Below are 23,596 nucleotides of genomic sequence, written 5' to 3'. Positions count from 1 at the left end.
GTTCACCACTCATAACCCACTGACAAAGAAATAATACCTATGGGGATGATGGTGGTGATGATGATTGTGATGTGATGGTGATGGCAATAGTGGTGTTGGTATTGAGGAAGAGGAGGAGGAGGAGGAGGGTGACAATGACAGTATCTCATACGATTGTTCTGAGAACTAAAGGAGTTGATATATGTTAGCTGTTAAGAACACAGTATATAATGTGATGTGTAAATGTTATATATAATTCCTTGATTTGTCCAATAATCTCCTCTTTCCATGAGAGAGAGGTGGAATTCACCTTCGGGGAAGGATGGAAGGTTTGAGCTGGAAGGCACCACAGATCAACCTGCCAGCCTCCTTGTTTTATTCACCAGGGCCTAAGACTGACTCCAACATTATCTTAAAGACAATTGAACATTATACAAATGCAAACTCTTGACCACTGCTATTTTCTCCCCAGCCCATTTGTTTCTACCCCTTCAAGGCTGTGGTTGCACTTTAACCCCTTCGCAGGTTCCAGTCCTGCCTCTCCTCCTGGAGCATCAATGGAAACTTCAGGGTCACCTGAAGGGCCTCCCTCATCCCAGTGACTCTCGTGCCAAGGAATCCAGTGTTTCTTCTCTTCCCGCCTGCACCTGCCATTCCCTCAACCCATTCCCCATCTTAGGCCTCCAGCTCTGCTCTGAGCCACCAAAATCACCAGCCAAGTACTCACATGAATCTTATTTAAACATAGTACCCTTTCATCCTGTTAGTCCTCTGTTCAAAATCTTTCCTCATAAGCCAGGTACTGGTGGCTCATGCCAGTAATCCTGGGTACTCAGGAGGCTCAAATCTGAGGATCCTAGTTCAAAGCCAGACCAATGACACACCAAAAAAAAGCTGAAAGTCGGTAGAAAAAGTTCAAGTGGTAGAGTACTAGCCTTGAATACAAAAGCTCAGAGACAGCACCCAGGCCCTGAGTTCAAGCCCCAGGCCCAGTACCAAAACAAAAACAAAAAAATAAAAAAGAAAGGAAGGGAGGGGTGGGGAGGGGAGGGGAAGGAAGGAGAGAGGAAGGGAAGGGAAGGGAAGGGAAGGGAAGAGAAGGGAAGGGAAGGGAAGGGAAGGGAAAGGAAAGGAAAAAGAAAAAGAAACAAAAAAGCCCTCCTCACAATCTGGGGATATCTCCCAAACACTCTGGCAGCATCGCCCCTCCTCACATACCCATTTCCTGCCTGATGCTGCACTGTCTGATGTTGCTTGGTAGAATTTCTGCCATCTTCCTTTGAATTCACCTACCAAGGTTGAAAGGAGGCCTGTGAGCCTGTGAGGGCAGGAAGTCACAGTGTTCCTGCACAATTAAATCCCCCCTATGTGCATAGGCAGGGGGGAGGAGAGCCCTGGGGAAGCCCCCAGGTGCAGTCTGCCCTGTGCCTTCCTTTCAAGGATCCCTTGACTGTGCCTTTTTTAAGTAGGATTTGCCAGGATGAGTTACCCAGTCAACCACATCCCTGGGAAGGTAAACCTCAGCCCCTATACTCAAGAGGGCTGCGTGTCTTCATAGCCAGAGTGCAGGCCCACAACAGAGCAGGTGCCTTCTGGGACACACAGAGCAGCCACAGCAACATTCCCTGAGAGGAGCTGGGTTTCTCTTCCCTCTTTGTTTTCTAAAATTCCCTTTCATCCAAAGAATACGCTGCTTTAACCTTGGCAGTTTTTAAAAGCAAAGTCTGTTGCTAAGAGGATGCAGCCCAGCTGGGAAGTGTTTAATGGGTGTCAACAGTAGCACCATCCACAAACAACACAGACAGCTCCTGAGTGAACAAGAATCCAGTTCTTCTGCCTCTCCCCAGGAGGAAAGGATGAACCCTTGAGTACTGAATCACCAGAACATTCTGTACAAAGGCAGCAAAGCCTTCGTCTCCACATTTCTGAAGCACAGTATGTTGGAAAAGAAAACAGCTTCCTTCCCTCCAGTGAGTTCCAAAAGGAACAAGAAGAGTAATGCTTCCCTAACAGAACAGACAGCAAAGCTCAAAGTTCAGGACCCCCACACAAGTTCCAGAAGGGTCTGGTGCCCAAATTGGAATAAATGTAGATTCATCATCAAACATTTTTGATTAGAGTTCATGTGAATAAAGCAGGGCTGACTGAGTAGAATTTAATCAAACATCTTCAGAATGTGAGATTTATAGGTGGTGGTATCTAATTCCATGAATTAGATATTTTTTATGACCAGAGGCCGGACTTTTGGATGTTATTTTACTGTAATTTGTTCTAGGTGATGAGAAGCTAATGTGTGAGCATCATGTGGTCAAATTTTAAGATCCTATTTCAAGAATTCTACATGCCTATAGCCACTGCTATCCACGAAAATGTCGCTCCACACATATCTCTGTGGAACATTTAGAAATAAGATTTACATTTCCAAAACCTTACTGTGCATCTCTGACCCCAAAACATGGCCTGTCCAAATTTCTCTTCCGATGCCCCTTTTTTCATCTGTAAAATGAGAACCATGATGACTTTATGAACGATAATACTTATACAAGTAGTTGGTCCATTACAGGGTCTAGCCACAACAAGTCTTAAGGGGTGTGTGAGAGTTGGGAGAGATGGGGTGAATGGTGGAAGGGGTGACACTGACCAAGAAACATGGTACTAATAAACTGACGTGTTGAATTAAAACCCCTTTGAACAACTACTTAGAGATAATAAAAATAAATGTTAAAAACTCTCCCTCTCTACCAGAGTGCTTAACAGGGTAGGACAGGAAGAAGGTGAAAAACAGCATATTCCAGAGGCCTATTTCTATTTTTTTAAATAAAAGTTATTTGAAATCTATCAGAAAGTTACATGTCTAAAAATGTCAACACTTTGTTCTAATTTTACAAGAAGTTTACAACTGAAATACCCCACCTACTCATCTAAGAGACCACCTCTTGGCAGTATGGTAAATGGAGAAATTACGGATCTTCCCGTAGGTTTAAGGTTTCAACGTTCAAATTTGCAAAAAGAAAAGTGAATTGGAATGAACACATTTACAGCAAGCTATTTCATATCTGTTAATTATCATTTACACATCAAATACATACAGCATTAAGACCAAATATACAGAATTTCCACGTTTATATACAGTAATGAACATAGTGCATGGTTCAAATCTATCTTACAATCAAGTGTACAAGTTTAAATATGGCTTTATAAACTATGAACAGTAACTGTGCTAAAGTAACTCACAGGTCCAGAAATAAACACTGGAATACCACCCCCACATCAGGCCCGTGCATCAAGATGCTAGTCGCAGCATTTGCAAACCAGATGGTGCAGGTTAACGTGCTCAGGCAGTATCCACTGCGGGCTCCCTCAGAGCTGAAATGTTGGGTTCAAATGGCAAGACTGGCCCTTGCCATCTCAGATCTGTGAAACTAAATCTGTGCATCTGCCACATCTTTGGATACTCAAGGTTGAAAAGTAGAAGAAAACACATAATCGGTGAGGTGATGGTTTTCAGGTACTAACAAAATTCTCTGGAATGCTCTAACGATATACTGTACATTTGCATTATTTGGGTCTCTTCCCTTTCTCCTTTCTTATTTTGTGTACATAGGTGTATTGTAAACTTTTTTAGGAATTTTCAAGGCATTCTAGATCAAGTGGTCCCCAAACCAGAATTAAAAGAGCAACTATAAAAAGTGGCACCTCACTGTTTACCCTTTCCTTCACTTAAGTGCCTATTAAATAAAAATCAATAAGTACCTTGACATCAAACCCCTGGTCCATGCCTACTGTATGTCTACTTCGCCACACATTACAGACACATGTTTTATGCATCTATAGCCTCCCAAGCACTACCTCTGAAATTCCTCACCCCATTTCTTAGAGTCTATGGAGTACCAGAAAATATATTTCTTAAATTTCTCTATCTGCTATGTTTTGTGTGTGTGTGTGTGTGTGTGTGTGTGTGTGTGTGTGTGTCTGTCTGTCTGTCTGTCTGTCTGTCTGTACTAGTACTGGAGCTCGAACTCAGGGTCTAGACGCTGTGTCTTAGCTTTCTTGCTCAAAGCTAGCACTCTACCACTTCTGCCATAGCTTTACTTCTGGCTTTTGTGTGTACGATCAAGAGAAGAGTCTTGTAGACTTTTCTCTCTGGACTGTCTTCAAACCCCAGTCTTCAGATCTCAGCCTCCTTACTAGGATTACAAGCATGAGCCACAGGTGCTCAGCCCTTGCTATGAGACCAGTATATACATATACAGCAGTGTATACGTATATACATATGTGTATATTACAAAGAAAAACACTGAGAGCTATGCATAGAATGTCTTACTAGTGAAGTGACTAAGCACAATGATTTGGAGCCCACTTCCATAACGAGGGATGATTTGAGTGTCTCAAAACATGTAAAATCCTTTCTACAAAAAAAAAGTACTTTATAAAATGGAAAGTAAATACCCCAACACTTTGGGGAGACTAAGAAAGAGTTCAATATCCAGGGAGGAATATATTAGGGCCAGACCTCCCCTCCCCCACCTCCTCCTCAAGCTTCTCTGCAAGTTCCCAGGCTCAGCTTCAGAAGGGCATGTGCATAGAAGTCAGGATGAAAGCAAAGCTGGTTGCGTACTTTTCTGTGCACTTGTACATCAGCAGACAACCCTTTCCCTATAGAGAGTATATACAGAGACTATATTTGCCTTTGATTGAGGAAACCTGCACATTTTACTGCTGAGTAAAAACAGCACCATGACACATCTTTCCATGTCCATGACACATCTCTAATACAATCACACCACGCGGCTGTTGGTTGCTATTTCCTTCTCTCCTCCCACTCAGGGAAGTTCTAACTCCCAGATGAAGGACTCAGTGCCTCATTTTCCCAATCACGACCCTGAGAAAGCATCGCTCACATCAGTGTTTGAGTTTGTCAGATGTTTGATATGATGCAGTTAACCAGGAAAGCAAGATCTGATCCTCTGAGGCTTATTGCTGGACATAAAATTGTTGGACATGAGTCAACCCTAATGAAGCAGAGACCTCCTAGAATACGTGAACGTTGTCTTTAGTCAAATCTCTCCCATAAAAAAAATATATAACTACAGATTAAACTACAAACATCAAACTTGGTTAACAAGCCTCCAAAGTTAAGGGCATACAAAGGAAATGTGAACGGACATTCATATTCAGCTCTGAATACCTATTAAAAGAGAACATTTGAGAACAGGGCCTGGGCACTGTCTCAGAGCTATTTTTGCTCAAGGCTCATGTTCTACCACATGAGCCACAGTTCCACTTTTGGCTTTTTGGTGGTAGTTGGGGATAAGAGTCTCAAGGATTTCCCTATCCTGTCTGGCTTTGAACTGCAATTCTCAGATCTCAGCCTGCTGAGTAGTAGGATTACAGGCATGAGCCACCAGCACCCAGCTAAATCCTATTTTTAAGGAAAACCATGAGGTAAATTTTTTTATAGTGCTAACAAAAGAAAAAAGAAAAAAATCACTGATCAATGAACATTACTATATTCTGTAGCCACAAAGTAAAAACAAAGAAACAAGACTAATAATTACAGTTAGAAGGTGGGAGGCCAAGTAGTCCACTTAGCAACACTGCTTTTAATAAAATTTACCACTTACAATAAGTGTGAAGTATTACTCTACCATTAGTAGATTATTTCAGAATATTTATAGCTGTAATAAGGAACAATAGTGATTGGCTAATGCAAGATGGCTATCAAATTCATTGCTGAGATTGTCTGTATTCAGAATACCATTCATAGAATGATCAGGAATTTGGGGTTGGCTTGACCACATTCATTCAGGTACTTCATTATTGCAATGGCCCCCTTTATTCATCTGTCAATATACTGGACATTTTGATACAACAATCCTCATAAAATCTGAGCTCCTGAGTTTGTCATGGTCTAGTTGGCAACATGAGTTCTACAGAGCCTGGGTCTGGGAGCAAGTTTCCTGTCTTGGTCAAGGAGGTTGCACCATCTGCTCTCAGACAGCTGGGTCCCTTTCCCCCCAAGCTATCTTTCAGTACCTTCTAGAACCACTGCTAAGGGGAAAAGCAAAAAGCTGCTGGATCCAGCAACCTTACTTTAAGATTTAGGAAATGTAAATATTTTCAAAATGTTCTTGAAAGTTAGGGACTAAAATAATAGCAATGTTAGTAACAATGAGAAAGAGGAAAGGCAGGAGGAGGAGGAAGTGGAATTATTGAAATTGTTTCCAGCACAGAAATCAAATGAGGAAAACACCTCAATTATGCAGGCCTCTTACCCACACCACTAGCCAGAATCGCCACAGACCAGGGCACCTTCATCTCAACCACCAGAGGGAGGGATCCTTATGACCTTTGCAACTCATTCAGCTCCAAATAAAAGTCAGGTACTTCATAACCATGCACAGGTTTGGATTTTGTTGGTTGGTTGGTTGGTTTTGTTTTGTTGTTTCTGGCCTGTTAAACATTGGCTGGAAGAACTCAGCACTCAGACTGGGAATGTACCGATGAAAATCAGCTCTTTTCTGACTCAAACAGTACCACATGAAAAAGAGACAAAAGATCCTAGGACATAAACAGGAACACCAAAAACAACTTTACTCTGCTTAAAAAAAAAAAAAAGAAAGAAAAGAAAAAAGAGGGGAAGGAGAGATACAACAAAAGCCACTGTCTGATTGTGCAGATCTTTTAGAAGAGAAAATCCAGACTCTTCTTTCTACCATTAGCCCATGCTAATTAGCCTACTCACACAGAAGTGGTGGGTGTCATGCTGAAATGAAGGTAAATTAGACCAGGACTAATGTTCAAAAACCAACTTTTGCGTTACCAGTAGTGACAACAACAAAACCCTTTCACTCACAAAATTCCAAACTTGCCCAAACAAAGCTATTTCTCAAATAATATAAAACAGCTAGCTGTTCTTTCTTCCCTACTACCTACCACATTCTCCTGGTAGATAACAATAGAGGCTATTTTTGCTTGTGTATCTCACACCCATTTTCTCTCTAGACTAGATGTGTTAAAGACATGAATAAACTCCAACAGGAGCAGTTGGGAACTCTTTAAAACAAAACCTCTTCAACTTTGGTCTAGGAACTCCCTGAGGAATCCATGATCAATTTCAGGTTTCTAAATCTGAATTTATATGTGAAATTTTAATATTTGCATATATGTATTTTTCTAGAAATAAGGATAGGACTCATTAGATTATCAGTGGAGTCTCTCTCTCTCTCTCTCACACACACACACATACACACACACACTACTTTATAATACAAACCTTTCCCATATAGCCTTCAGGGAAGGAAATGATTTATGCTTTGTTTTCGGAGGGAGGAGAGATTATAATGAGCAGGGAATTCCTCATGCGGAACTAATGAAGTTGGATCTTAAGAGATGGGTATGATTTGTGCCAGTGGAGAGGAGGGTGGGGCACTTTGGGAGAGGGCTGGTATGAGCAGCGGCACCACAGGAGACAAGGGTATAAAATGGAACACCAAACCTTACGGAGTAACCCTTGTTCTGAAGCAATGGGATACTCCATAAGAGCCAGAGAGCTTCTCCCAGAGCTATTCTGGTGGTGATGGGTGGAATGGCTCAGGGAAGGGGCCAATCATAGAGAGAGGGGAAACAAAGCTTATCACAGGAGTCAAAGCAAAAGAGGATCCTGAAATCAGAACACATGCCTGTGTATAGCCCACTCCACACCCAACATTCACCCAAACACAGGATGCTATTCAGTAAATATTCAGTGAAGTGAATTGCACAGATCAATCAGAAGATAAGAAAGAATGAGGAGTTGGTGATGTGGAAATCTATCTTGTTCTTATTCACAGAGCCTAGCAGTGCTGCTCACAGGATACTGAAGAAAAGGTGTCAGAAGTTGTCACCACTATTAACTCTGGAATTGGCCTGGACAAAGCCAGCTAGACACAGGGATGAGAGTGAAGGAAGATTGCAAGCACACTCTGGGAGGGGATGGGGATACGTTAGTCATGTGATAGCTCAGAAGCATAGGTTTTATAAGGAAACCAGGCTGGGTGGTATAACGCAGGGTGGGGGAACCCTATAAAGCAAGGGGAAAGACCTCAGCTCTGGGTTCTGTCTGTTAAATACATAGATGAGTCCTAGGCCAACCTGGGGAGGAGGGGGTATTCCTAGAGCTAATTCTTTGACCAGCTATGCGTTTCCATGATTCTACACTTTCTCTGGAACACATCTAGGCAAGACCAATACGGGAAACTAAAATCTTTCTCACTTCCTTTCCCTGAATTCCATCAGCCTCACAAAGCATGTCCTTACATCTCTGTGTACATGGCAGGCCTCACTTGAAAACTAGCCTGCCATTGTGATTGATGTCCAGATTGTTCTAAGTCTATAGTCAGTCTTCTGGTAACTATGGCCTTGGTATGCACAATTAATTGTGTAACAAATTATGGCAAAGTTTAATAATAGAGTCAATTTCTGCACACACACACACACACACACACACACACACACACACACACACACACACACACATATCTTATCCTTACATCTGCCCTGATAAGTAGCAGAACTTACAACTGTTGCTCATTAATCCTGATGAGTAACAGTGGGATGCAGATACAGGGGAGGATTTTTTTAAATGACAATCAATAAGGCTTCTGTCCAATCAGTAGCATTTGTACTAACATAACAGATCATGATTCCTTGAATGATTTCCCAGTAAAAAAAAGAAACACAGAACTTTAACAAGTAAGCCACATCACCAGAATGTTCATTAAGTTGTTCTTTTTTTCTTATAAGTTAAATGCAAATCAAAACTACAATGAAATTATATCTCACCCTAGTTAGAGTGGCCATCATTAAGAAAACAACAACAAATTCTGGGGAGATTGCAGTAGGAAAAGGAACCTCACGCACTGTTAGTGGGAATGCAAACTACTATAATCATTATGGAAATCATTATGGAAACACTCACTAAACTAAAACTGCAACAACCATATGATCCTGCTATACCACTCCTGAGCCTATATTCAAAGAAATATAGTTCAAGATACAATAGAAAGTCTTGAAATTCCATGTTTACTGTAGTACAGTTTCTAAGAACCAAACTATGGGATCAGCCTAGATGTTCACCAAACAATGTTTGGGTAGAAAAAAATGTAGATAGGTAGGTAGACAGACATACAGACAGACAGACAGATAGATAGATAGATAGATAGATAGATAGATAGATAGATAGATAGATAGATAGATAGATAGATAGATAGATAGATAGATAGATAGATGTGCGTGTATATACACATACAATTATTTGGCCATAAAGAATAAAATTATGTTGTTTGCAGGAAACTGGATGGAACTGGAAATCACCAAGTTCAGTGAAAGAAGACAGACAGAAAAGGGCAAATATCACAGCTTCTCTCTCATATGCAGAATCTAGACATTAAAATTAGTGCAAAACATAGACTGCTTACGATGAAAAAAAAGCAGAGGAAGTTGGGTAAAAGGAGAGAGTTCGAAGTACTTTATACACATGTATGCAAATGGAGCAGTGAAATCAGGTAAAAAAAATGTTTCGAAGAAAGGAGGAGGGGATCGGAAAGAGTAATAGTAATGCATCTGATCAAAGTACATTACATATATGTATGGAAATATCACAATGAAACCCCTTTGTACAAATTATTTATGGTAATAAAAAGAAAAGAAAGAGTAGCACCTCTTCTTCAGATTGGAGAACCCTTCGAACATGGGTAGCTCAAAACTAAAGTGCATTGCATGTAGGCATGCTGGAGGCTGAGATAGGAGAACAGTGAGTTCAAGGCCAGCCTAAACTCATGGTTAGACAGTGTTTTCAAATGTAAAAAGGAAAGAAAGGGAAGGGAAGGAGGAAGTGGAAGGAAAGGGGAAAGAAAGGAAGAAAGAAAGGAAGAAAGAAAGGAAGAAAGAAAGAAAGGAAGGAAGGAAGGAAGGAAGGAAGGAAGGAAGGAAGGAAGGAAGGAAGGAAGGAAGGAAGGAAGGAGGAAGGAAGGAAGGAAGGAAGGAAGGAAGGAAGGAAGGAAGGAAGGAAGGAAGGAAGGAAGGAAGGAAGGAAAGAAGGAAGGAAAAGGAAGGAAGAGAGAGACAGAAAGAGAGGAGGGAGGGGAAAAACACATAAAAACTAAAGCCTTCCTCATAAAGGCTGATAGAATGGTGATTTTGTTTTGGTCATTTTGTTTGCCTAACGCATGCTAGCAAAATAAAACTGGTACATATTCTCAGGTTCGAATTGAAGCCTGCAACTACAAAATGCTAAGTGTCCAGTTATGTACCCAGATCTCCAGGTGGCCATATCATGTCCAGTCATACCTCTGTGAAATGAGCCTGAATGAAATGAGTTGTTCCACAACCTAAGTCTAAGCAATCCATAATAAAAATTATATCTCAATCTACATATGTATCCTTAATCCTTCTTATAGCAAAGAGACATTACACTCAATGCTATAGAGTCAGAAAAAAAAAAAGAATAAACTATTGCTAGGCAACATTTTGAACATTTCCTGCTGAAGATGTAGAGTGAGCAGCTCAATTTTGTGATGTACAGTTGATCTGGTCCTTATGTTCACACATCCAGGCCAGGTTTTCCTTACCCCACAGGACTGCCAGGCTACCCTTAGAACAGTCCTCCCAAATGATGCTAAGTCCCAAATGGGCTTACTGGTGCCTGTCATTTCTACAGCATTCTCATGAAGCACCCAACAGCCCCCTCAACTGGAATGCTCTTAATTAAATATTCACAACCAAGTTTTCTACAGAATAAGAATTTCTATGGTTACCTTGGCATTTATTCCCACTTCCATAAACTCTGAAGTTGCCTAAATGGCAGTTTCAAAAACTCTCCCTCCGGGCTGGGAAGGTGGCTCAGTGGTAGAGCGCTTGCCTTGCATGCCTGAGGCTCTGGGTTCCATTCCTCAGCACCACATAAGCAAAAAGAAAAAAGCCAGAAGTGGCACTGTGGCTCAAGTGGTAGAGTGCTAGCCTTGAGCTGAAGAGCTGAAGGACAGCGCCCAGGCCCAGAGTTCAAGCCCCACGACCAGACCCAAAAAAAAAAAAAAAAAAAAAAAAACCTCTCCCTCCTTTACCCTTTTGTGAATCCACAGCACCCTTGAGATTCTGTGCCCCACCCCCTTCTCCACAACTATGCAAGTTTCTCAGAAGCTTTTGTCTTTTATAAAATCCCCTTTTCAACCCCATACTGAGTACTCCTCACCCGGACAGAAGGGTCAGAAGCAAAGAGCTTTGTTTGCAGTTATAAAGGGTGATGTGACATGCTGGGTCTCCTGGACCAAATTTACAGTCATCCCCAGGGATCCTCACCTTCTATGTCCCTGGACAATGTTCTCAGTCAACAAAGATGGAGTGCTTCTGCAAATACAGGTAACCCAACAGTTCATGTGCTCTGTGGAGAGAGGAGGGAGCAGGGAACAGGAATGGGTTGGGCAATGGTGGAAAATACCAAAAAGACTATATTCATAAAACTGTATGTCTATCACTGTACAGAGTGCTTTGATTGAAGTAACACAGTTCTTTTCCTCTTTGTAATACAACAGTCTTGGCAAGGCTTGTTTGGGGGGAAAAATAAAGACATTACAAGTTGGCAATCCTGGGCCTACAAAAATCAAATACTTTTCCCTTTGTCTCTAGGAACCTCCTATATTCCTGAGCCTTATTCTAAATAAATTAAACATGGTCAACTTAATGCCTCAGAGTCAACAAAGAACGCTCCAATGTGAGTTCAGACAATGCGAGAAACTTTTCTGTAGACACAAGGCAGAACTTGAGACCACTTGTAGCCATGGGTGATTTGTGAAAACACTTTCCAAGAATCTTTCAATAAAAACAATAAGTAGTTTGCACCCAAGCCAGATCATAAAAGGAATGACAACCGAGTCCTAATGGTGGGTTTGTGTTTGCAAGTGGCTGTGGTAACTGTTGGCTTCATGGAGGTGGAGTGCAATAAGGAATAAAATGTGTTCAAGTCCAACACTTCCCAGAAGTTCCCAAGGGCTTTCTGTATGTCACTGTGTGATTCCCCACGACACCCCTGTGAGGTAGGTAGGTGGAGAGTATTGTCACCCCACTTTATGGGTGGGAGAAATGAGGCACACAATAGTTAAAGGACTGGTCCATAATCACACAGCTAGTCACTGGCAGGGAGTAAAGTCAAACTGATACTGATTAGCACCTGGCTTAGTGCTTCACGCATACAGGTGTCCATTAACTACCTATGGACTTGATTTGACTTACATCCCAACATACAATTACACACATAAAGGACAAGCAGCCACAAAGAACCGTCATCTCTACATTTTGTCTGCGGATATCTCTCATGACTTCAAATCCTAGTGGATGGAAGGTGATTCAAAATCCATCTCACGACTGAACTCTTGGTTAGAGAAAATCAACAGAAACACACTAGCGTCAATGACCTGCTTGTTTACCTGCTCTACCACACAAAATTAGTTTTCTAATGAAAACAAAAATGGATTTCAGAAACCATGCTGACTTTGGGGTTTTTTGTTTGTTTAGTTTGGTTTTCTGTTTTTTTGTTTTTGTTTGCCTGTTTGTTTTTAATGCAGCCATCTGAATGGTTCTGTGTTTTGTTGGTACAAAAAAGAAAGAAAGAAAGAAAGAACTGAGGCGGCTATTGTCCAGTTAGCATGTGAAAACTGGGCCAAGCACGAAGATCTCCTCCTCTCCTCTCAGGTTGCATGGCTTACGATCTGAGGAACTGGACCAAGCCAGGAGGCAGTGGCAGCCGAGAAGGCAGAGGGCCACCGGGCCACCGTCACTTGCACTGTTCGTGTTCTGTGTAGTCATCCATGTCCACGTCAGAATCAAAGAGGGAGTGTCCTGTGAAATCCGTGTCTGGGGTTCTAGAGAAGCTGTTTTCTGCCCCCTCGTCTTCAAAGGTCTCTGTCCTTGAGTAAAGGCTGAAGTCCAGCAGTGGGGTGTGGGTTTTGCTGCCTTCACTGCTCTCCTCCGATTCGTAGATGGTGTTGTCGTCATCATGGTGCCACTCCGGCCAGAATTTCCTCCTTATCCTCTCACAGTACATGGCCAGGTTGATCAGCTCCCCTGCAGTGTGGGAGGGACAGTGAAGTTAGTGCTTGAGGCTCCAGAGCTAATAGTGCTCCTGTCAGAATGCCCATGACCTCCCTAAATGCACCTCTCAGGTGATGGCATTAGGAGAGGTGTGGTGGGAAGTGATTGGATTTGAGGGCAGAGGCCTCATAGCAGACTCTCAGAAGAGCTGCCTGGCCCTTCCACCATGTGGCATAGCGTTCACTGTCTATAGCGACTTGTGTGTGTGTATGGACTTGAAGTCATGGCCTGACTCTCTTGCTTAGCTGGTGCTATACCACTTGGGCTATACCTTCACTTCCTTACTCACTGTCTATGATCCAGAAAGTAGGCCCTTACCAGATACTGAATCTGCCATTTCCCGATTCTCGTCATCCCAAATTCCAAAACTAAGAGAAATAAATTTCCATTGCTATTTCATGGAACTTGAAGCAAGATATTGAGCCACTGGGGCTGGGAAATGTGGTAGGGAATAAACTGGGCTACACAGGAACTTTTTCAGGATGGGTATGCAGGTATACACTAAGAATTCACTTTATGGCCCACTGAGCCTACAAAACATTCAGTAAAATTAATATATTTTAATCATTTTAATTTGAAATTAAACACTTTTGTGGAATCACTAACTAACATTGTCTAGACATTTGTCTAAATGTGACCCAGTAGTTGGCTTTTCCCAGTTCTAAAAAGTGAGCTTTTACTTTTCCTCCATCAGATGGCAGCATTGCTTACAAATACAAAATCTGACACCAACTTGTGGAACATTGTTACACTAAGGATATTCTTTGGAGCCACATGAAGATAGATAGATAGATAGATAGATAGATAGATAGCTAGATAGATAGATAGATAGATAGATAGATAGATAGATAGATAGATAGATAGATAGATAGATAGATAGATAGATAGATAGATAGATACACTTTTTCAGTACTGGAGTTTGATCTCAGGGCCTCACAATTAAGCTGGAACTCTACCACTTGAGCCACACCTCTAGCCATAGGTTTTGCTGCTTCCCTTCCCTCCCTCCCTCCCTGCCGTGCTGACATCAAATCAAGAACTTTCTGCTCTCAGCCCCCCACATACACACATCTCTTCGTGACCATTTCCCTGTGGAAGGCTATGAAAGTGAAGATATGCTTTTATGTGCTTTCCAAGGGCATTTGCCCACTGTGTGTGTGTGTGTGTGTGTGTGTGTGTGTGTGTGTGTGTGTGTGTGTGTGTGTGTGTGTGTGTGTGTGTGTGTGTGTGTGTGTGTGTGTGTGTGTGTGTGTGTGTGTGTGTGTGTGGCGCATGGGGCTAGAACTCTGGGCCTGGGCGCTGTTTCTGAGCTCTTCAGCTCAAGGCAAGCGCTCTACCACTTGAGCACCACTTTTGGTTTTCTGGTAGTTAATTGGAGATAAGAGTCTGACAGACTTTCCTGCCCAGGCTGGCTTTGAACCACCATCCACAGATCTCAGCCTACTGAGTAGCTAGGATTACAGGCGTGAGCTACCAGTGCCCTGCTATTTGCCCACTTTTTAATCTATCAAGTAAAAAGCAAAGAAAAAAAATCAACCAAACAAAAACCCCCAATACACCCAATTACAATAAAGCATGGTTGGTAAAAATAGCTGAATGAGATTTTTCTTAGAACACAGATGAGTGAGCTGACTAAAGTATCCATTCTGACTCCACAGTTAAAATGTCACAATTACAAATAATAACAAAACTGAGATTCTTTCTTACTGGAAAAATACTAAAAATGAATTATATTTAGCCCTAATCAAGGAACTCAAAGTAGAAAAGTTTCAGACATTGCTGGTGATAATGGAAACTACTCCATACTCCAAGAGCAAGTAGCTCACTAGGATTTAGCCTCAGGGAACAATAATCTCTACTACAGAATATTAGCAACAATTATTTTAAGCAACTTTTTTTTTTTTTGGTCAGTCTTGGGGCTTGAACTTTGGGCTTGGGTGCTGTCCCTGTGCTCTTCAGCTCAAGGCGAGTGCTCTACCACTTGAGCCACAGTGCCACTTCCAATTTTCTAGTGGTTTATTGGAGATAAGAGTCTCACTGACTTTCCTGCCAGGGCTGGCTTTGAACTGTGATCCTCAGATCTCAGCCTCCTGAATAGTTAGGATTAAAGGGCTCTTAAGCAACTTTCAAGTCCAGAAAAAGATTGATCACATAAATTGTAATATAGCAATAAGAAGGGATAGTATGTAACTACTACAGTGTATTTTTTTTTACAGTGTATTCTGGAAGAATAGTTATTGACCAGGGGACAAGTCAGAATACAGGGATTTTAAAAAACCTGCAGGTTATACTTGAATGTGGTCTCAGTTTGTAAAAATATACACACACAATGGGTAAATAATGAGAATGTATAGTATGATACTAACATAGTGCTCTGTGGATAATTATTTTTATTTTAAAATTTCTCTAGCTTTTCTCAATTTTCTACGGTCAACAAGTAACATTTCCAATCTATATCCATATCAACAAACAGAGATACACACATATATATTTTAAGAATTTCAGAATAGTAAATCATTATGCCTGCAATTCTATCTGTTTAGGATCTCAGTCAGACTGAGGAAAGGAAGTCTGGCAAAGGAAGGCAATCTGGCAGAAAAACCACAAGACTTCACTCCCCAGTTAATCAGCAAAAGCTGGGCTGGAGGTGTGGCTTAAGTGGTGGACCAGTAGCAAAGCAAGTATAACTAAGCATGTTTGAGGCCCTGAGATCAAACTGCTCCCCACTAAAAAAGAATTAAAATTCTTTTTTTTTGTTTTGGGTCCGGTCATGGGGCCTGAACTCTGGGCCTGGGCGCTGTCCCTCAGCTCTTCAGCTCAAGGCTAGCGCTCTACCACTTGAGCCACAGCGCCACTTCCGGCTTTTTTCTTTTTGCTTATGTGGTGCTGAGGAATCGAACCCAGGGCTTCAGGCATGCAAGGCAAGCGCTCTACCACTGAGCCACCTTCCCAGCCCAAGAATTAAAATTCTTATAGCTCTTATAGCCAAATATACCAAAATTGTTTTTCTTTGCACATTATAGCATTGATGATAACGTTTTCTATGGCATCAGACTCGGCATTTGTTGACTTGTTCCTTATTCTCCCACAACCTTGCACTGCCCAGCTCTCTTCTTCTCAGTTTGGAATAGGACAAAGAAATACCTTGACCTCAAATATTGAGTTCAAATATACTTATGCCTATGTTGAAAATACCTAACACCAGTTCAGACTCAAAAACAGCAGTGGGTGTATTGGCTTTACCTAGCCTGCTTACTGCAGTACTGAGTATACCAAAAAGTGATCTATCATTACTGCCTGAAGCACAGTGAAGAAGGCCAGCAAAACACAGGCATTTACTAAACAAAATCCAAGCTCTAGTTCAGCCACAAGTATTAGGTCCCACTGTATAAGTAGCAGGCAGAGAACTGGTCCAGACCCACAGCCTCATGTTTTCATAAAGCACAGTCTAGATCAAAGCATTGGCCCAGAATTCTACCTGCTCCCAGCATCTCCTGAAACCTGAAGAGGTTGGTAGAGCTCACCTTTAATCAGCCGTTCAGGCCTTGTCCCTGGCAAGGTCCACATGGCCTGTGCCAAGTGCCCAAAGACAGTGGCATCCAGAGTGGAAAGTTTGGGACCCATGATATATTTCTTGTCACCTGCAGCAAACAGAAGAGAAGTCACAGGACTGGCCACAGCAATAGCAAGGGCATTCAGCACAGTCTCGTTATACACTCATAGGACTATGCACAAAGCACTGCAAAGCCAAAGTGCATGCATTTTAAAAAAATGTAAGATAAAGTAAGCAATTCTGTAACACATCGACCCAGGAGGTAAAAAAGCAGGGGATTCTATATTCAGAGAAGTGAATGAAAGAAAGTGTTCATGGGGGAAAAAGGAAAAGTGGTCATTAACTGACCACTGCAAGAACCTTCTGGTTTTTAACTGGAGTAATTAAAGCTTGAGAATCCCTGGAAGTTCACTTATGCCATCTCAAAAGTGACCTAAACCAAGTACACTCAACTTTACCACTTAAGTGCTTAAATTAACCCATTTCCTCAGAAGAGCCAGAAGCCTCGGCTACTTGAGAAACATGGAAGTAAGGTTCTCCATGATGCCCCCATGGTCTTGGTAAGTTCTCAACGGGGAGATACCCTAAGCAAACATAAGACATGGCATCCCACCCACACAAGGATGCCTCACACCTCTGCTCCCAGCTCTCTGTATCAGCTGCTGACTTATCACACCTTCTCACCTGGGCCATCACAGAGACAGATTACAATTGCCCCAAGTTATCTCCTGAGCCACAGTCAGGGGTAGGGGGAGTTAGGTCTAGTCTCACCTTAACACCTCTGTTATTCATCCTGATCATTATGTAACTGCTCAAAACCCAGTCTTCCCTGAATTAAAAAAAAACTGGGGATGATAGGAATAGAGCTTATTCCTTAGGGCTATTTTGACAATAGAATAAAACCTATAATCCCAGCATGTGAGAAGCAGAAGTTGGAGGAACAAGAGTTTGAGGCCAGCCTGGACTACATTATGAGACGAAAGAAGGAAGGAAGGAAGGAAGGAAGGAAGGAAGGAAGGAAGGAAGGAAGGAAGGAAGGAAGGAAGGAAGGAAGGAAGGAAGGGAGGGAGGGAGGCAGGGAGGGAGGCAGGGAGGGAGGCAGGGAGGGAGGCAGGGAGGGAGGCGGGGAGGGAGGGAAGAAGAAAAAGAAAGAAAGAAAGAAAGAGAGAGAGAAAGAAAGAAAAGAAAGAAAGAAAGAGAAAGAGAGAGAGAAAGAAAGAGAGAAAGACAGAGAGAAAAGGAGAGAGAGAGAAAGAAAAGAAAGAAAGGAAGGAAGGAAAGAAGGAAGGAAAGAAGGAAGGAAAGAAGGAAGGAAGGAAGGAAGGAAAGAAGGAAGGAAAGAAGGAAGGAAAGAAGGAAGGAAGGAAGGAAAGAAGGAAGGAAGGAAGGAAGGAAAGAAGGAAGGAAGGAAGGAAGGAAGGAAGGAAGGAAGGAAGGAAAGAAGGAAGGAAGGAAGGAAGGAAGGAAGGAAGGAAAGAAGGAAGGAAAGAAGGAAGGAAGGAAGGAAAGAAGGAAGGAAAGAAGGAAGGAAGGAAGGAAGGAAGGAAAGAAGGAAGGAAGGAAGGAAGGAAAGAAGGAAGGAAAGAAGGAAGGAAGGAAGGAAAGAAGGAAGGAAAGAAGGAAGGAAGGAAGGAAGGAAAGAAGGAAGGAAAGAAGGAAGGAAGGAAGGAAGGAAGGAAGGAAGGAAGGAAGGAAGGAAGGAAGGAAGGAAGGCAGGCAGGGAGGGAGGCAGGGAGGGAGGGAAGAAGAAAAAGAAAGAAAGAGAGAGAGAAAGAAAGAGAAAGACAGAGAGAAAAGGAGAGAGAGAGAAAGAAAAGAAAGAAAAGAAAGAAAGAAAGGAAGGAAAGAAGGAAGGAAAGAAGGAAGGAAAGAAGGAAGGAAGGAAGGAAGGAAGGAAAGAAGGAAGGAAAGAAGGAAGGAAGGAAGGAAGGAAAGAAGGAAGGAAGGAAGGAAGGAAGGAAGGAAGGAAGGAAGGAAGGAAGGAAGGAAAGAAGGAAGGAAGGAAGGAAGGAAGGAAGGAAGGAAGGAAGGAAGGAAGGAAGGAAGGAAGGAGCAAGCGAGGGGGGCAGGAGGGAGGAAACAGAGAAACAAAAGGACAATGCTAAGCCTCCCTCAGATAACCTGCAAATTGAGGGATTTATTAGGTACCCAGATGTCTGACACAGTCCCATCAGAATGGTTTGATTGTGATCTCTACCTAGACTATATATTCAAGGAAGAGAAAACACACTAGACCATGATATCTGATTGAAACCCAAACTGAACCCATCCCCCGGAACTCACCCAGTGCCCAGTACATTACAGGCACTCAGGAAATAGGTTTATTTTTTCATGTGAATGGCAATTATCTTATGAGACCTTGTTCTTAAACTCATAGATGAAAACAGTCCCCTCCAGTACTTGATCATATAGAACTACAGGGTCAGAAGTCTGAGGCTCAGCCAGTAAATTACATAGGGACTTGAGCTAATGATTGATAAAGATTATTTTGACCAACTATATTCTAGAACTCACTTTCCTGAGGAGGTGAGATGACTTTGTAAGCATAAAGCACAATTCAGGTCCTTAAGCTCTCATAACAACAGAACTTACAAGGTTAGACCACGGGATGACAGATGTAGAGGAAGAGTGGGAAATGATCAACAATGTAGAAACTTGTATCTCTGGAGACAACCAAAGAATTAAATGAGCCTGCCTTGCAAATGTGAGGCCCTGAGTTCAAAGCCTCAGTAACACATGAAAGAATAAATGCAAAGTAAAATTAAATGCAAAACTCAGAACCTGCAAAATGGTCTCTCACACCCAAAAATATAAGTTGTATTAGAAAGTGGAGTTTGTCTGGTTTTTTTCCGCACTTTTTATTTTTATTAGCACATGTTAATTGTACCACAAAGGTCTACTAAGCTATGTCCACACATGCAAAAAATGTAATGTGATCAAATCCATCTCTATAAAAGCAAAACATTCTGAGCAAACATAATATATGCACATCTGAAATACCAAGGAAAACCTTTTGGTACACAATTAATACACTAAAAAAATGAGTAACAGGAAAATAACACAGACTCTGTCAGGAGGGTGGGGACCAAGGGAAGGGGGTTAACAAAGAGGGGTGAATGGGAATTAATATAGTTCAAGTAGTATGCTCACATGTATGAAAATGTAATATGTTTCACATGTACAAAAGCAGAACAATGGAACCTGTTGAAATTGTTTTACGAAAGAGAGCATACGTGAGGGTGAGAGAAGGTATAAGGTCACTTGGGATACATTTATATATATATGCAGAAATGTTGTAATGAGCCCTTCTTTGTTCAATTCATGTATACTAATAAAAAATTCACCCCTCTATTACACTTAGAAAGTATTTAAGAGGTGCATTGCAATGGTGATTGGGGAAGTTATACAAGGATGAACCGAATTCCATAGAGTTTACATCACTTGGAGTGATTAAATCAAGGTGACAGCAAGTGACTCACGTTATGCTGTGATCAGAGCAAGGCTTCTCTGTGGAGGCGATATTTACAGAGACATGAACATCATAAAAGACCTAGAAATGTACAGATCTACTCTAAAGGAAGATTATTTAAGGCAGACCAGACACTAAGACACGTTTGAAGGTAAGAAGAAACTTGGGGTGTTTGTGAAGAAGAGAGAATGAGGCGGCTGAGAAAGGATTGGGGGGAGAAATGAACTAGAAAAAGGCAGGGCCCAGGCAGTAGAGGATTTGGACAGTTAGGAAGGAGACAAGGCAGAAGCAGCCAACTTAAATGACCTCTTGGCATCTAACTTAAGCAAATGGGGTTACAACCACTAATGGGGTTCCAGGGCTGCTTTCTTGGTGGCACAGTGATGGGTCCCATTTTGTGATGTGCTGCATTTGAGGTAGTTATGGGAGATCAAAATGGAGATCTAGAAAATATCTGGGTTTCAAGAGAGAGAGGATGAATGATGAATGGATGGAAGCATGCGCGATGAAATGAGATGAATAGAGGTGGGGATGAAAACTTGGACTATCAATGTATCAGTAACCTAAAAAGGCAAATCAGGGGAGAAGGGCCAAAGAGATCCCATTAACAAAATACAGGCTTAAAAAGTGTTGTGCAATGACTTCTGGCTCCTCCTGACTTCTGGCTCCTCCTAGACTCCTTAAGTTCAAATCCAAGTTCTTCCATTTACTATCAGTGTCCCTGGGAAGATTATTCTTTTGTGCCTACATTTCACAATTGTGAGCAATTAACAACATATAAAAGGCACCTAGAACAGTGCTGACATGGGTAAATGCCTGTCCGTACTATAGTTGTTACATAACAACCAAGGATCACCTTGAAATAACAAGAGATTAACACCCCCTTGGGGAAGTCTGGGAGTCTAGAGAGCAGAAAATGGTGGATTTAGCCTCCAGAGGAAGAAATAAATGATGGTAGATACATAAATTCTTCCAAATTTATAAAGTGTTGGCCAATTATGTTTTATAGTACAAAGTAAATAATTTAAATAAATAAAAATATGTTGTTGGTTTGAAAAAGAATCAACCAACTGATAATGTATTGGAATATACCAGGCCATCGTTTATTTATAATTAATTTTCTTCCCCAAAGTTTGTTTAAGTCAGCCCAATATAACACAAATGGGAACTGTATCAGTCTGTTTTTGTATCTATCTACATGCATTGGGGGACATATGCCTTCTCATTTGAGATGTTCAGCCCTAACACATAAGCAGCAAAAAGCTGTGTAGCAATAAACATCTTTGAAAATCTATTGGCTAGGTGGTGCTATCTTATCAGGATTTTTTGTTTCATTATTCTTTTATTATAATCATTTGGGAATTGAAAGCTTGAAACACCAAATCCTTCCTTCCTTCTGTCCTTTATTTATTTATTTATTTTTGTTGGTTATAGAGCTTGAACTCAGGGCCTGGCGCTAACCTTGAGCTTTTGTGTTCAAGGTTAGCACTCTGCCATTTTGAGCCACAGCTCCACTTCGGTGTTTTAGGTAGTTAATTGGAGATAGGAGTCTCATGGACTTTCCTGTCTGAGCTGGCTTTGAATTGTGAGTCTCAGATCTCAGCCTCTTGAGTAGATAGGATTATAGGTGTAAGATAACAGTGCCCAGCAGTCTTTCCTTTCAAAGGCAGAAAAATCTAGACTATCCCAGGATAAAATAGATAGCGACTAGGCCAGGCTATTAGAATTATACCTATAAATTTGTATTACTAAATACACTCTAAGGATTTCTAGAACCTCTGTCTTTATAAACATTTGGTAAAGGTAATTTTTTTTGCTTTTATACATCAACACATTTTTACCAACTATAATAGCAACAGTGAAAATGGAAAAGAAATGAACCACAACTTGGGGCTCACAGATGCCTAGTCCCATAAAGATGCAAACATCAGTGGAGAGAGATGCCACTATCTCTGGCAATTTAAGGATCCCAGGTCCCCAGGCAATCATTCCTTGCTCTTCCCTTTGCAAATCCGAAAAATGACAATAAGTGAGAAGAGGAGGTAATGCCTGCTTTCTGAGTATTATAATCTCATGGCAAGCAATTCAGAAGTACTGAATAAGATGGAAATACTTTCCAGAGGAAGTCACTTCCACTTAAATTGGTGAGCACAGGACTCCTATGTTATCTTGGTTTTGGTTTGTTTTGCTTTAAAAAAAAAAAAAAAAAAAAAAACTTAGGTTCAGCCAAGCACCAGTGGCTCACAACTGTAATCCTAGCTACTAAGGAAGCTGAGATCTAAGGATCGTGGTTCAAAGCCAGCCTGAGCAGAAAAGTCTGTGAAACTTCTCCCCAGTGAAACACCAAAAGGCTGGAAGTGGAGCTGTGGCACAAAGTGGCACAGCACTAGCCTTGAGCAAAAAAAAAAAAAAAAAAAAAGCTCCAGGACCTGAGTTCAAGTCCCTGGTAAAAATGGAATTTATGATTTTTTTTTGGGGGGGGGGGTCCGGTCGTGGGGCCTGAACTCTAGGCCTGGGCACTGTCCCTCAGCTCTTCAGCTCAAGGCTAGCACTCTACCACTTGAGCCACAGCGCCACTTCCGGCTTTTTTCTTCTTGCTTATGTGGTGCTGAGGAATGGAACCCAGGGCCTCAGGCATGCAAGGCAAGCGCTCTACCACTGAGCTACCTTCCCAGCCCCGGAATTTATGATTTTCATATCTCATTATCTCTTCTCTTGAACATGACTCTAACAAACACTAATGCAAACACTGAAGTGATCCCAGAGCAGGAGAAGGATGGCTCTGGGCCCACTTCTTAGCCTCTCTGAACCTCACACAGCTTTCTCATCTATTCGATCACAACATCTCAGAGACTGCAGGAAGGAGTTGAAAAATAGAACATCTTCAGGATGCTACTTCAACTGTTATCTAAAATATGGCACACAAAAATCTGCAGTCTGTATGAGCAGATTTTTGACACAGAAAGAAGAAAGGACCAGCCTAAGTATCATGCAGATGCCAGCCAGGGTCACTTTCTCCACATGCTGTGAAGCATGACTAATTTGTTCAGAATTTCATTGCCTCTCTTATAAAAGACTACAATGTTCTCTCTTTTGCTACCAGGCACAGAACCCTCAAGTGGCCTCTTCTATTTTTTTTAACCAACCCCGTTGCCTCTTCCTACCATGTAGGCCTCCACTCCTGATCTATATTGACTTATCAATATACTCACATCATCCACTGAGTTTAAGAAATATCCACAGAATATACTCCCAGTGACTCTGAATTAAACAGCTGTTAATGTGAGCCATTGCTCTGGGCAGGTCTCAAAATTTGGAGAGCACCCAGAACCTGCCTTAGAAAACACTGCTTTGAGTGTTTATTTCTTCTCTAGTTTTTGGCTAGGTCAACATGCATAATTACTTCAATATCTTCATTCTTCTCCAGCCTCAGTATATTCTGAGTGTGCTAAGATGTACACAGATCACAA

At 41.7% G+C, this 23,596-nt stretch overlaps 1 protein-coding gene across 1 annotated transcript in view; it reads right to left on the bottom strand.

Annotated features, from left to right (window-relative positions):
- Positions 1-12,548: 12,548 nt before the first annotated feature.
- Positions 12,549-23,596, bottom strand: part of Faxc (failed axon connections homolog, metaxin like GST domain containing) — a 39,650-nt gene continuing 28,602 nt past the window's right edge. Inside the window, exons 5-6 of the mRNA XM_042679625.1 lie at positions 16,629-16,745; positions 12,549-13,077 (exon numbers count right to left, since the gene is read on the bottom strand). Coding sequence (XP_042535559.1) covers positions 12,788-13,077; positions 16,629-16,745 — 407 coding nt within the window. The 3' untranslated portion in view covers positions 12,549-12,787. The remainder of the gene's footprint in view (positions 13,078-16,628; positions 16,746-23,596) is intronic.

Source organism: Dipodomys spectabilis, unplaced genomic scaffold (assembly GCF_019054845.1).
Source record: "Dipodomys spectabilis isolate Male_0828 unplaced genomic scaffold, ASM1905484v1 ptg000053l, whole genome shotgun sequence".
Taxonomy (NCBI): Eukaryota; Metazoa; Chordata; class Mammalia; order Rodentia; family Heteromyidae; genus Dipodomys; species Dipodomys spectabilis.
This window is presented reverse-complemented; position numbering and strand designations above follow the sequence as displayed.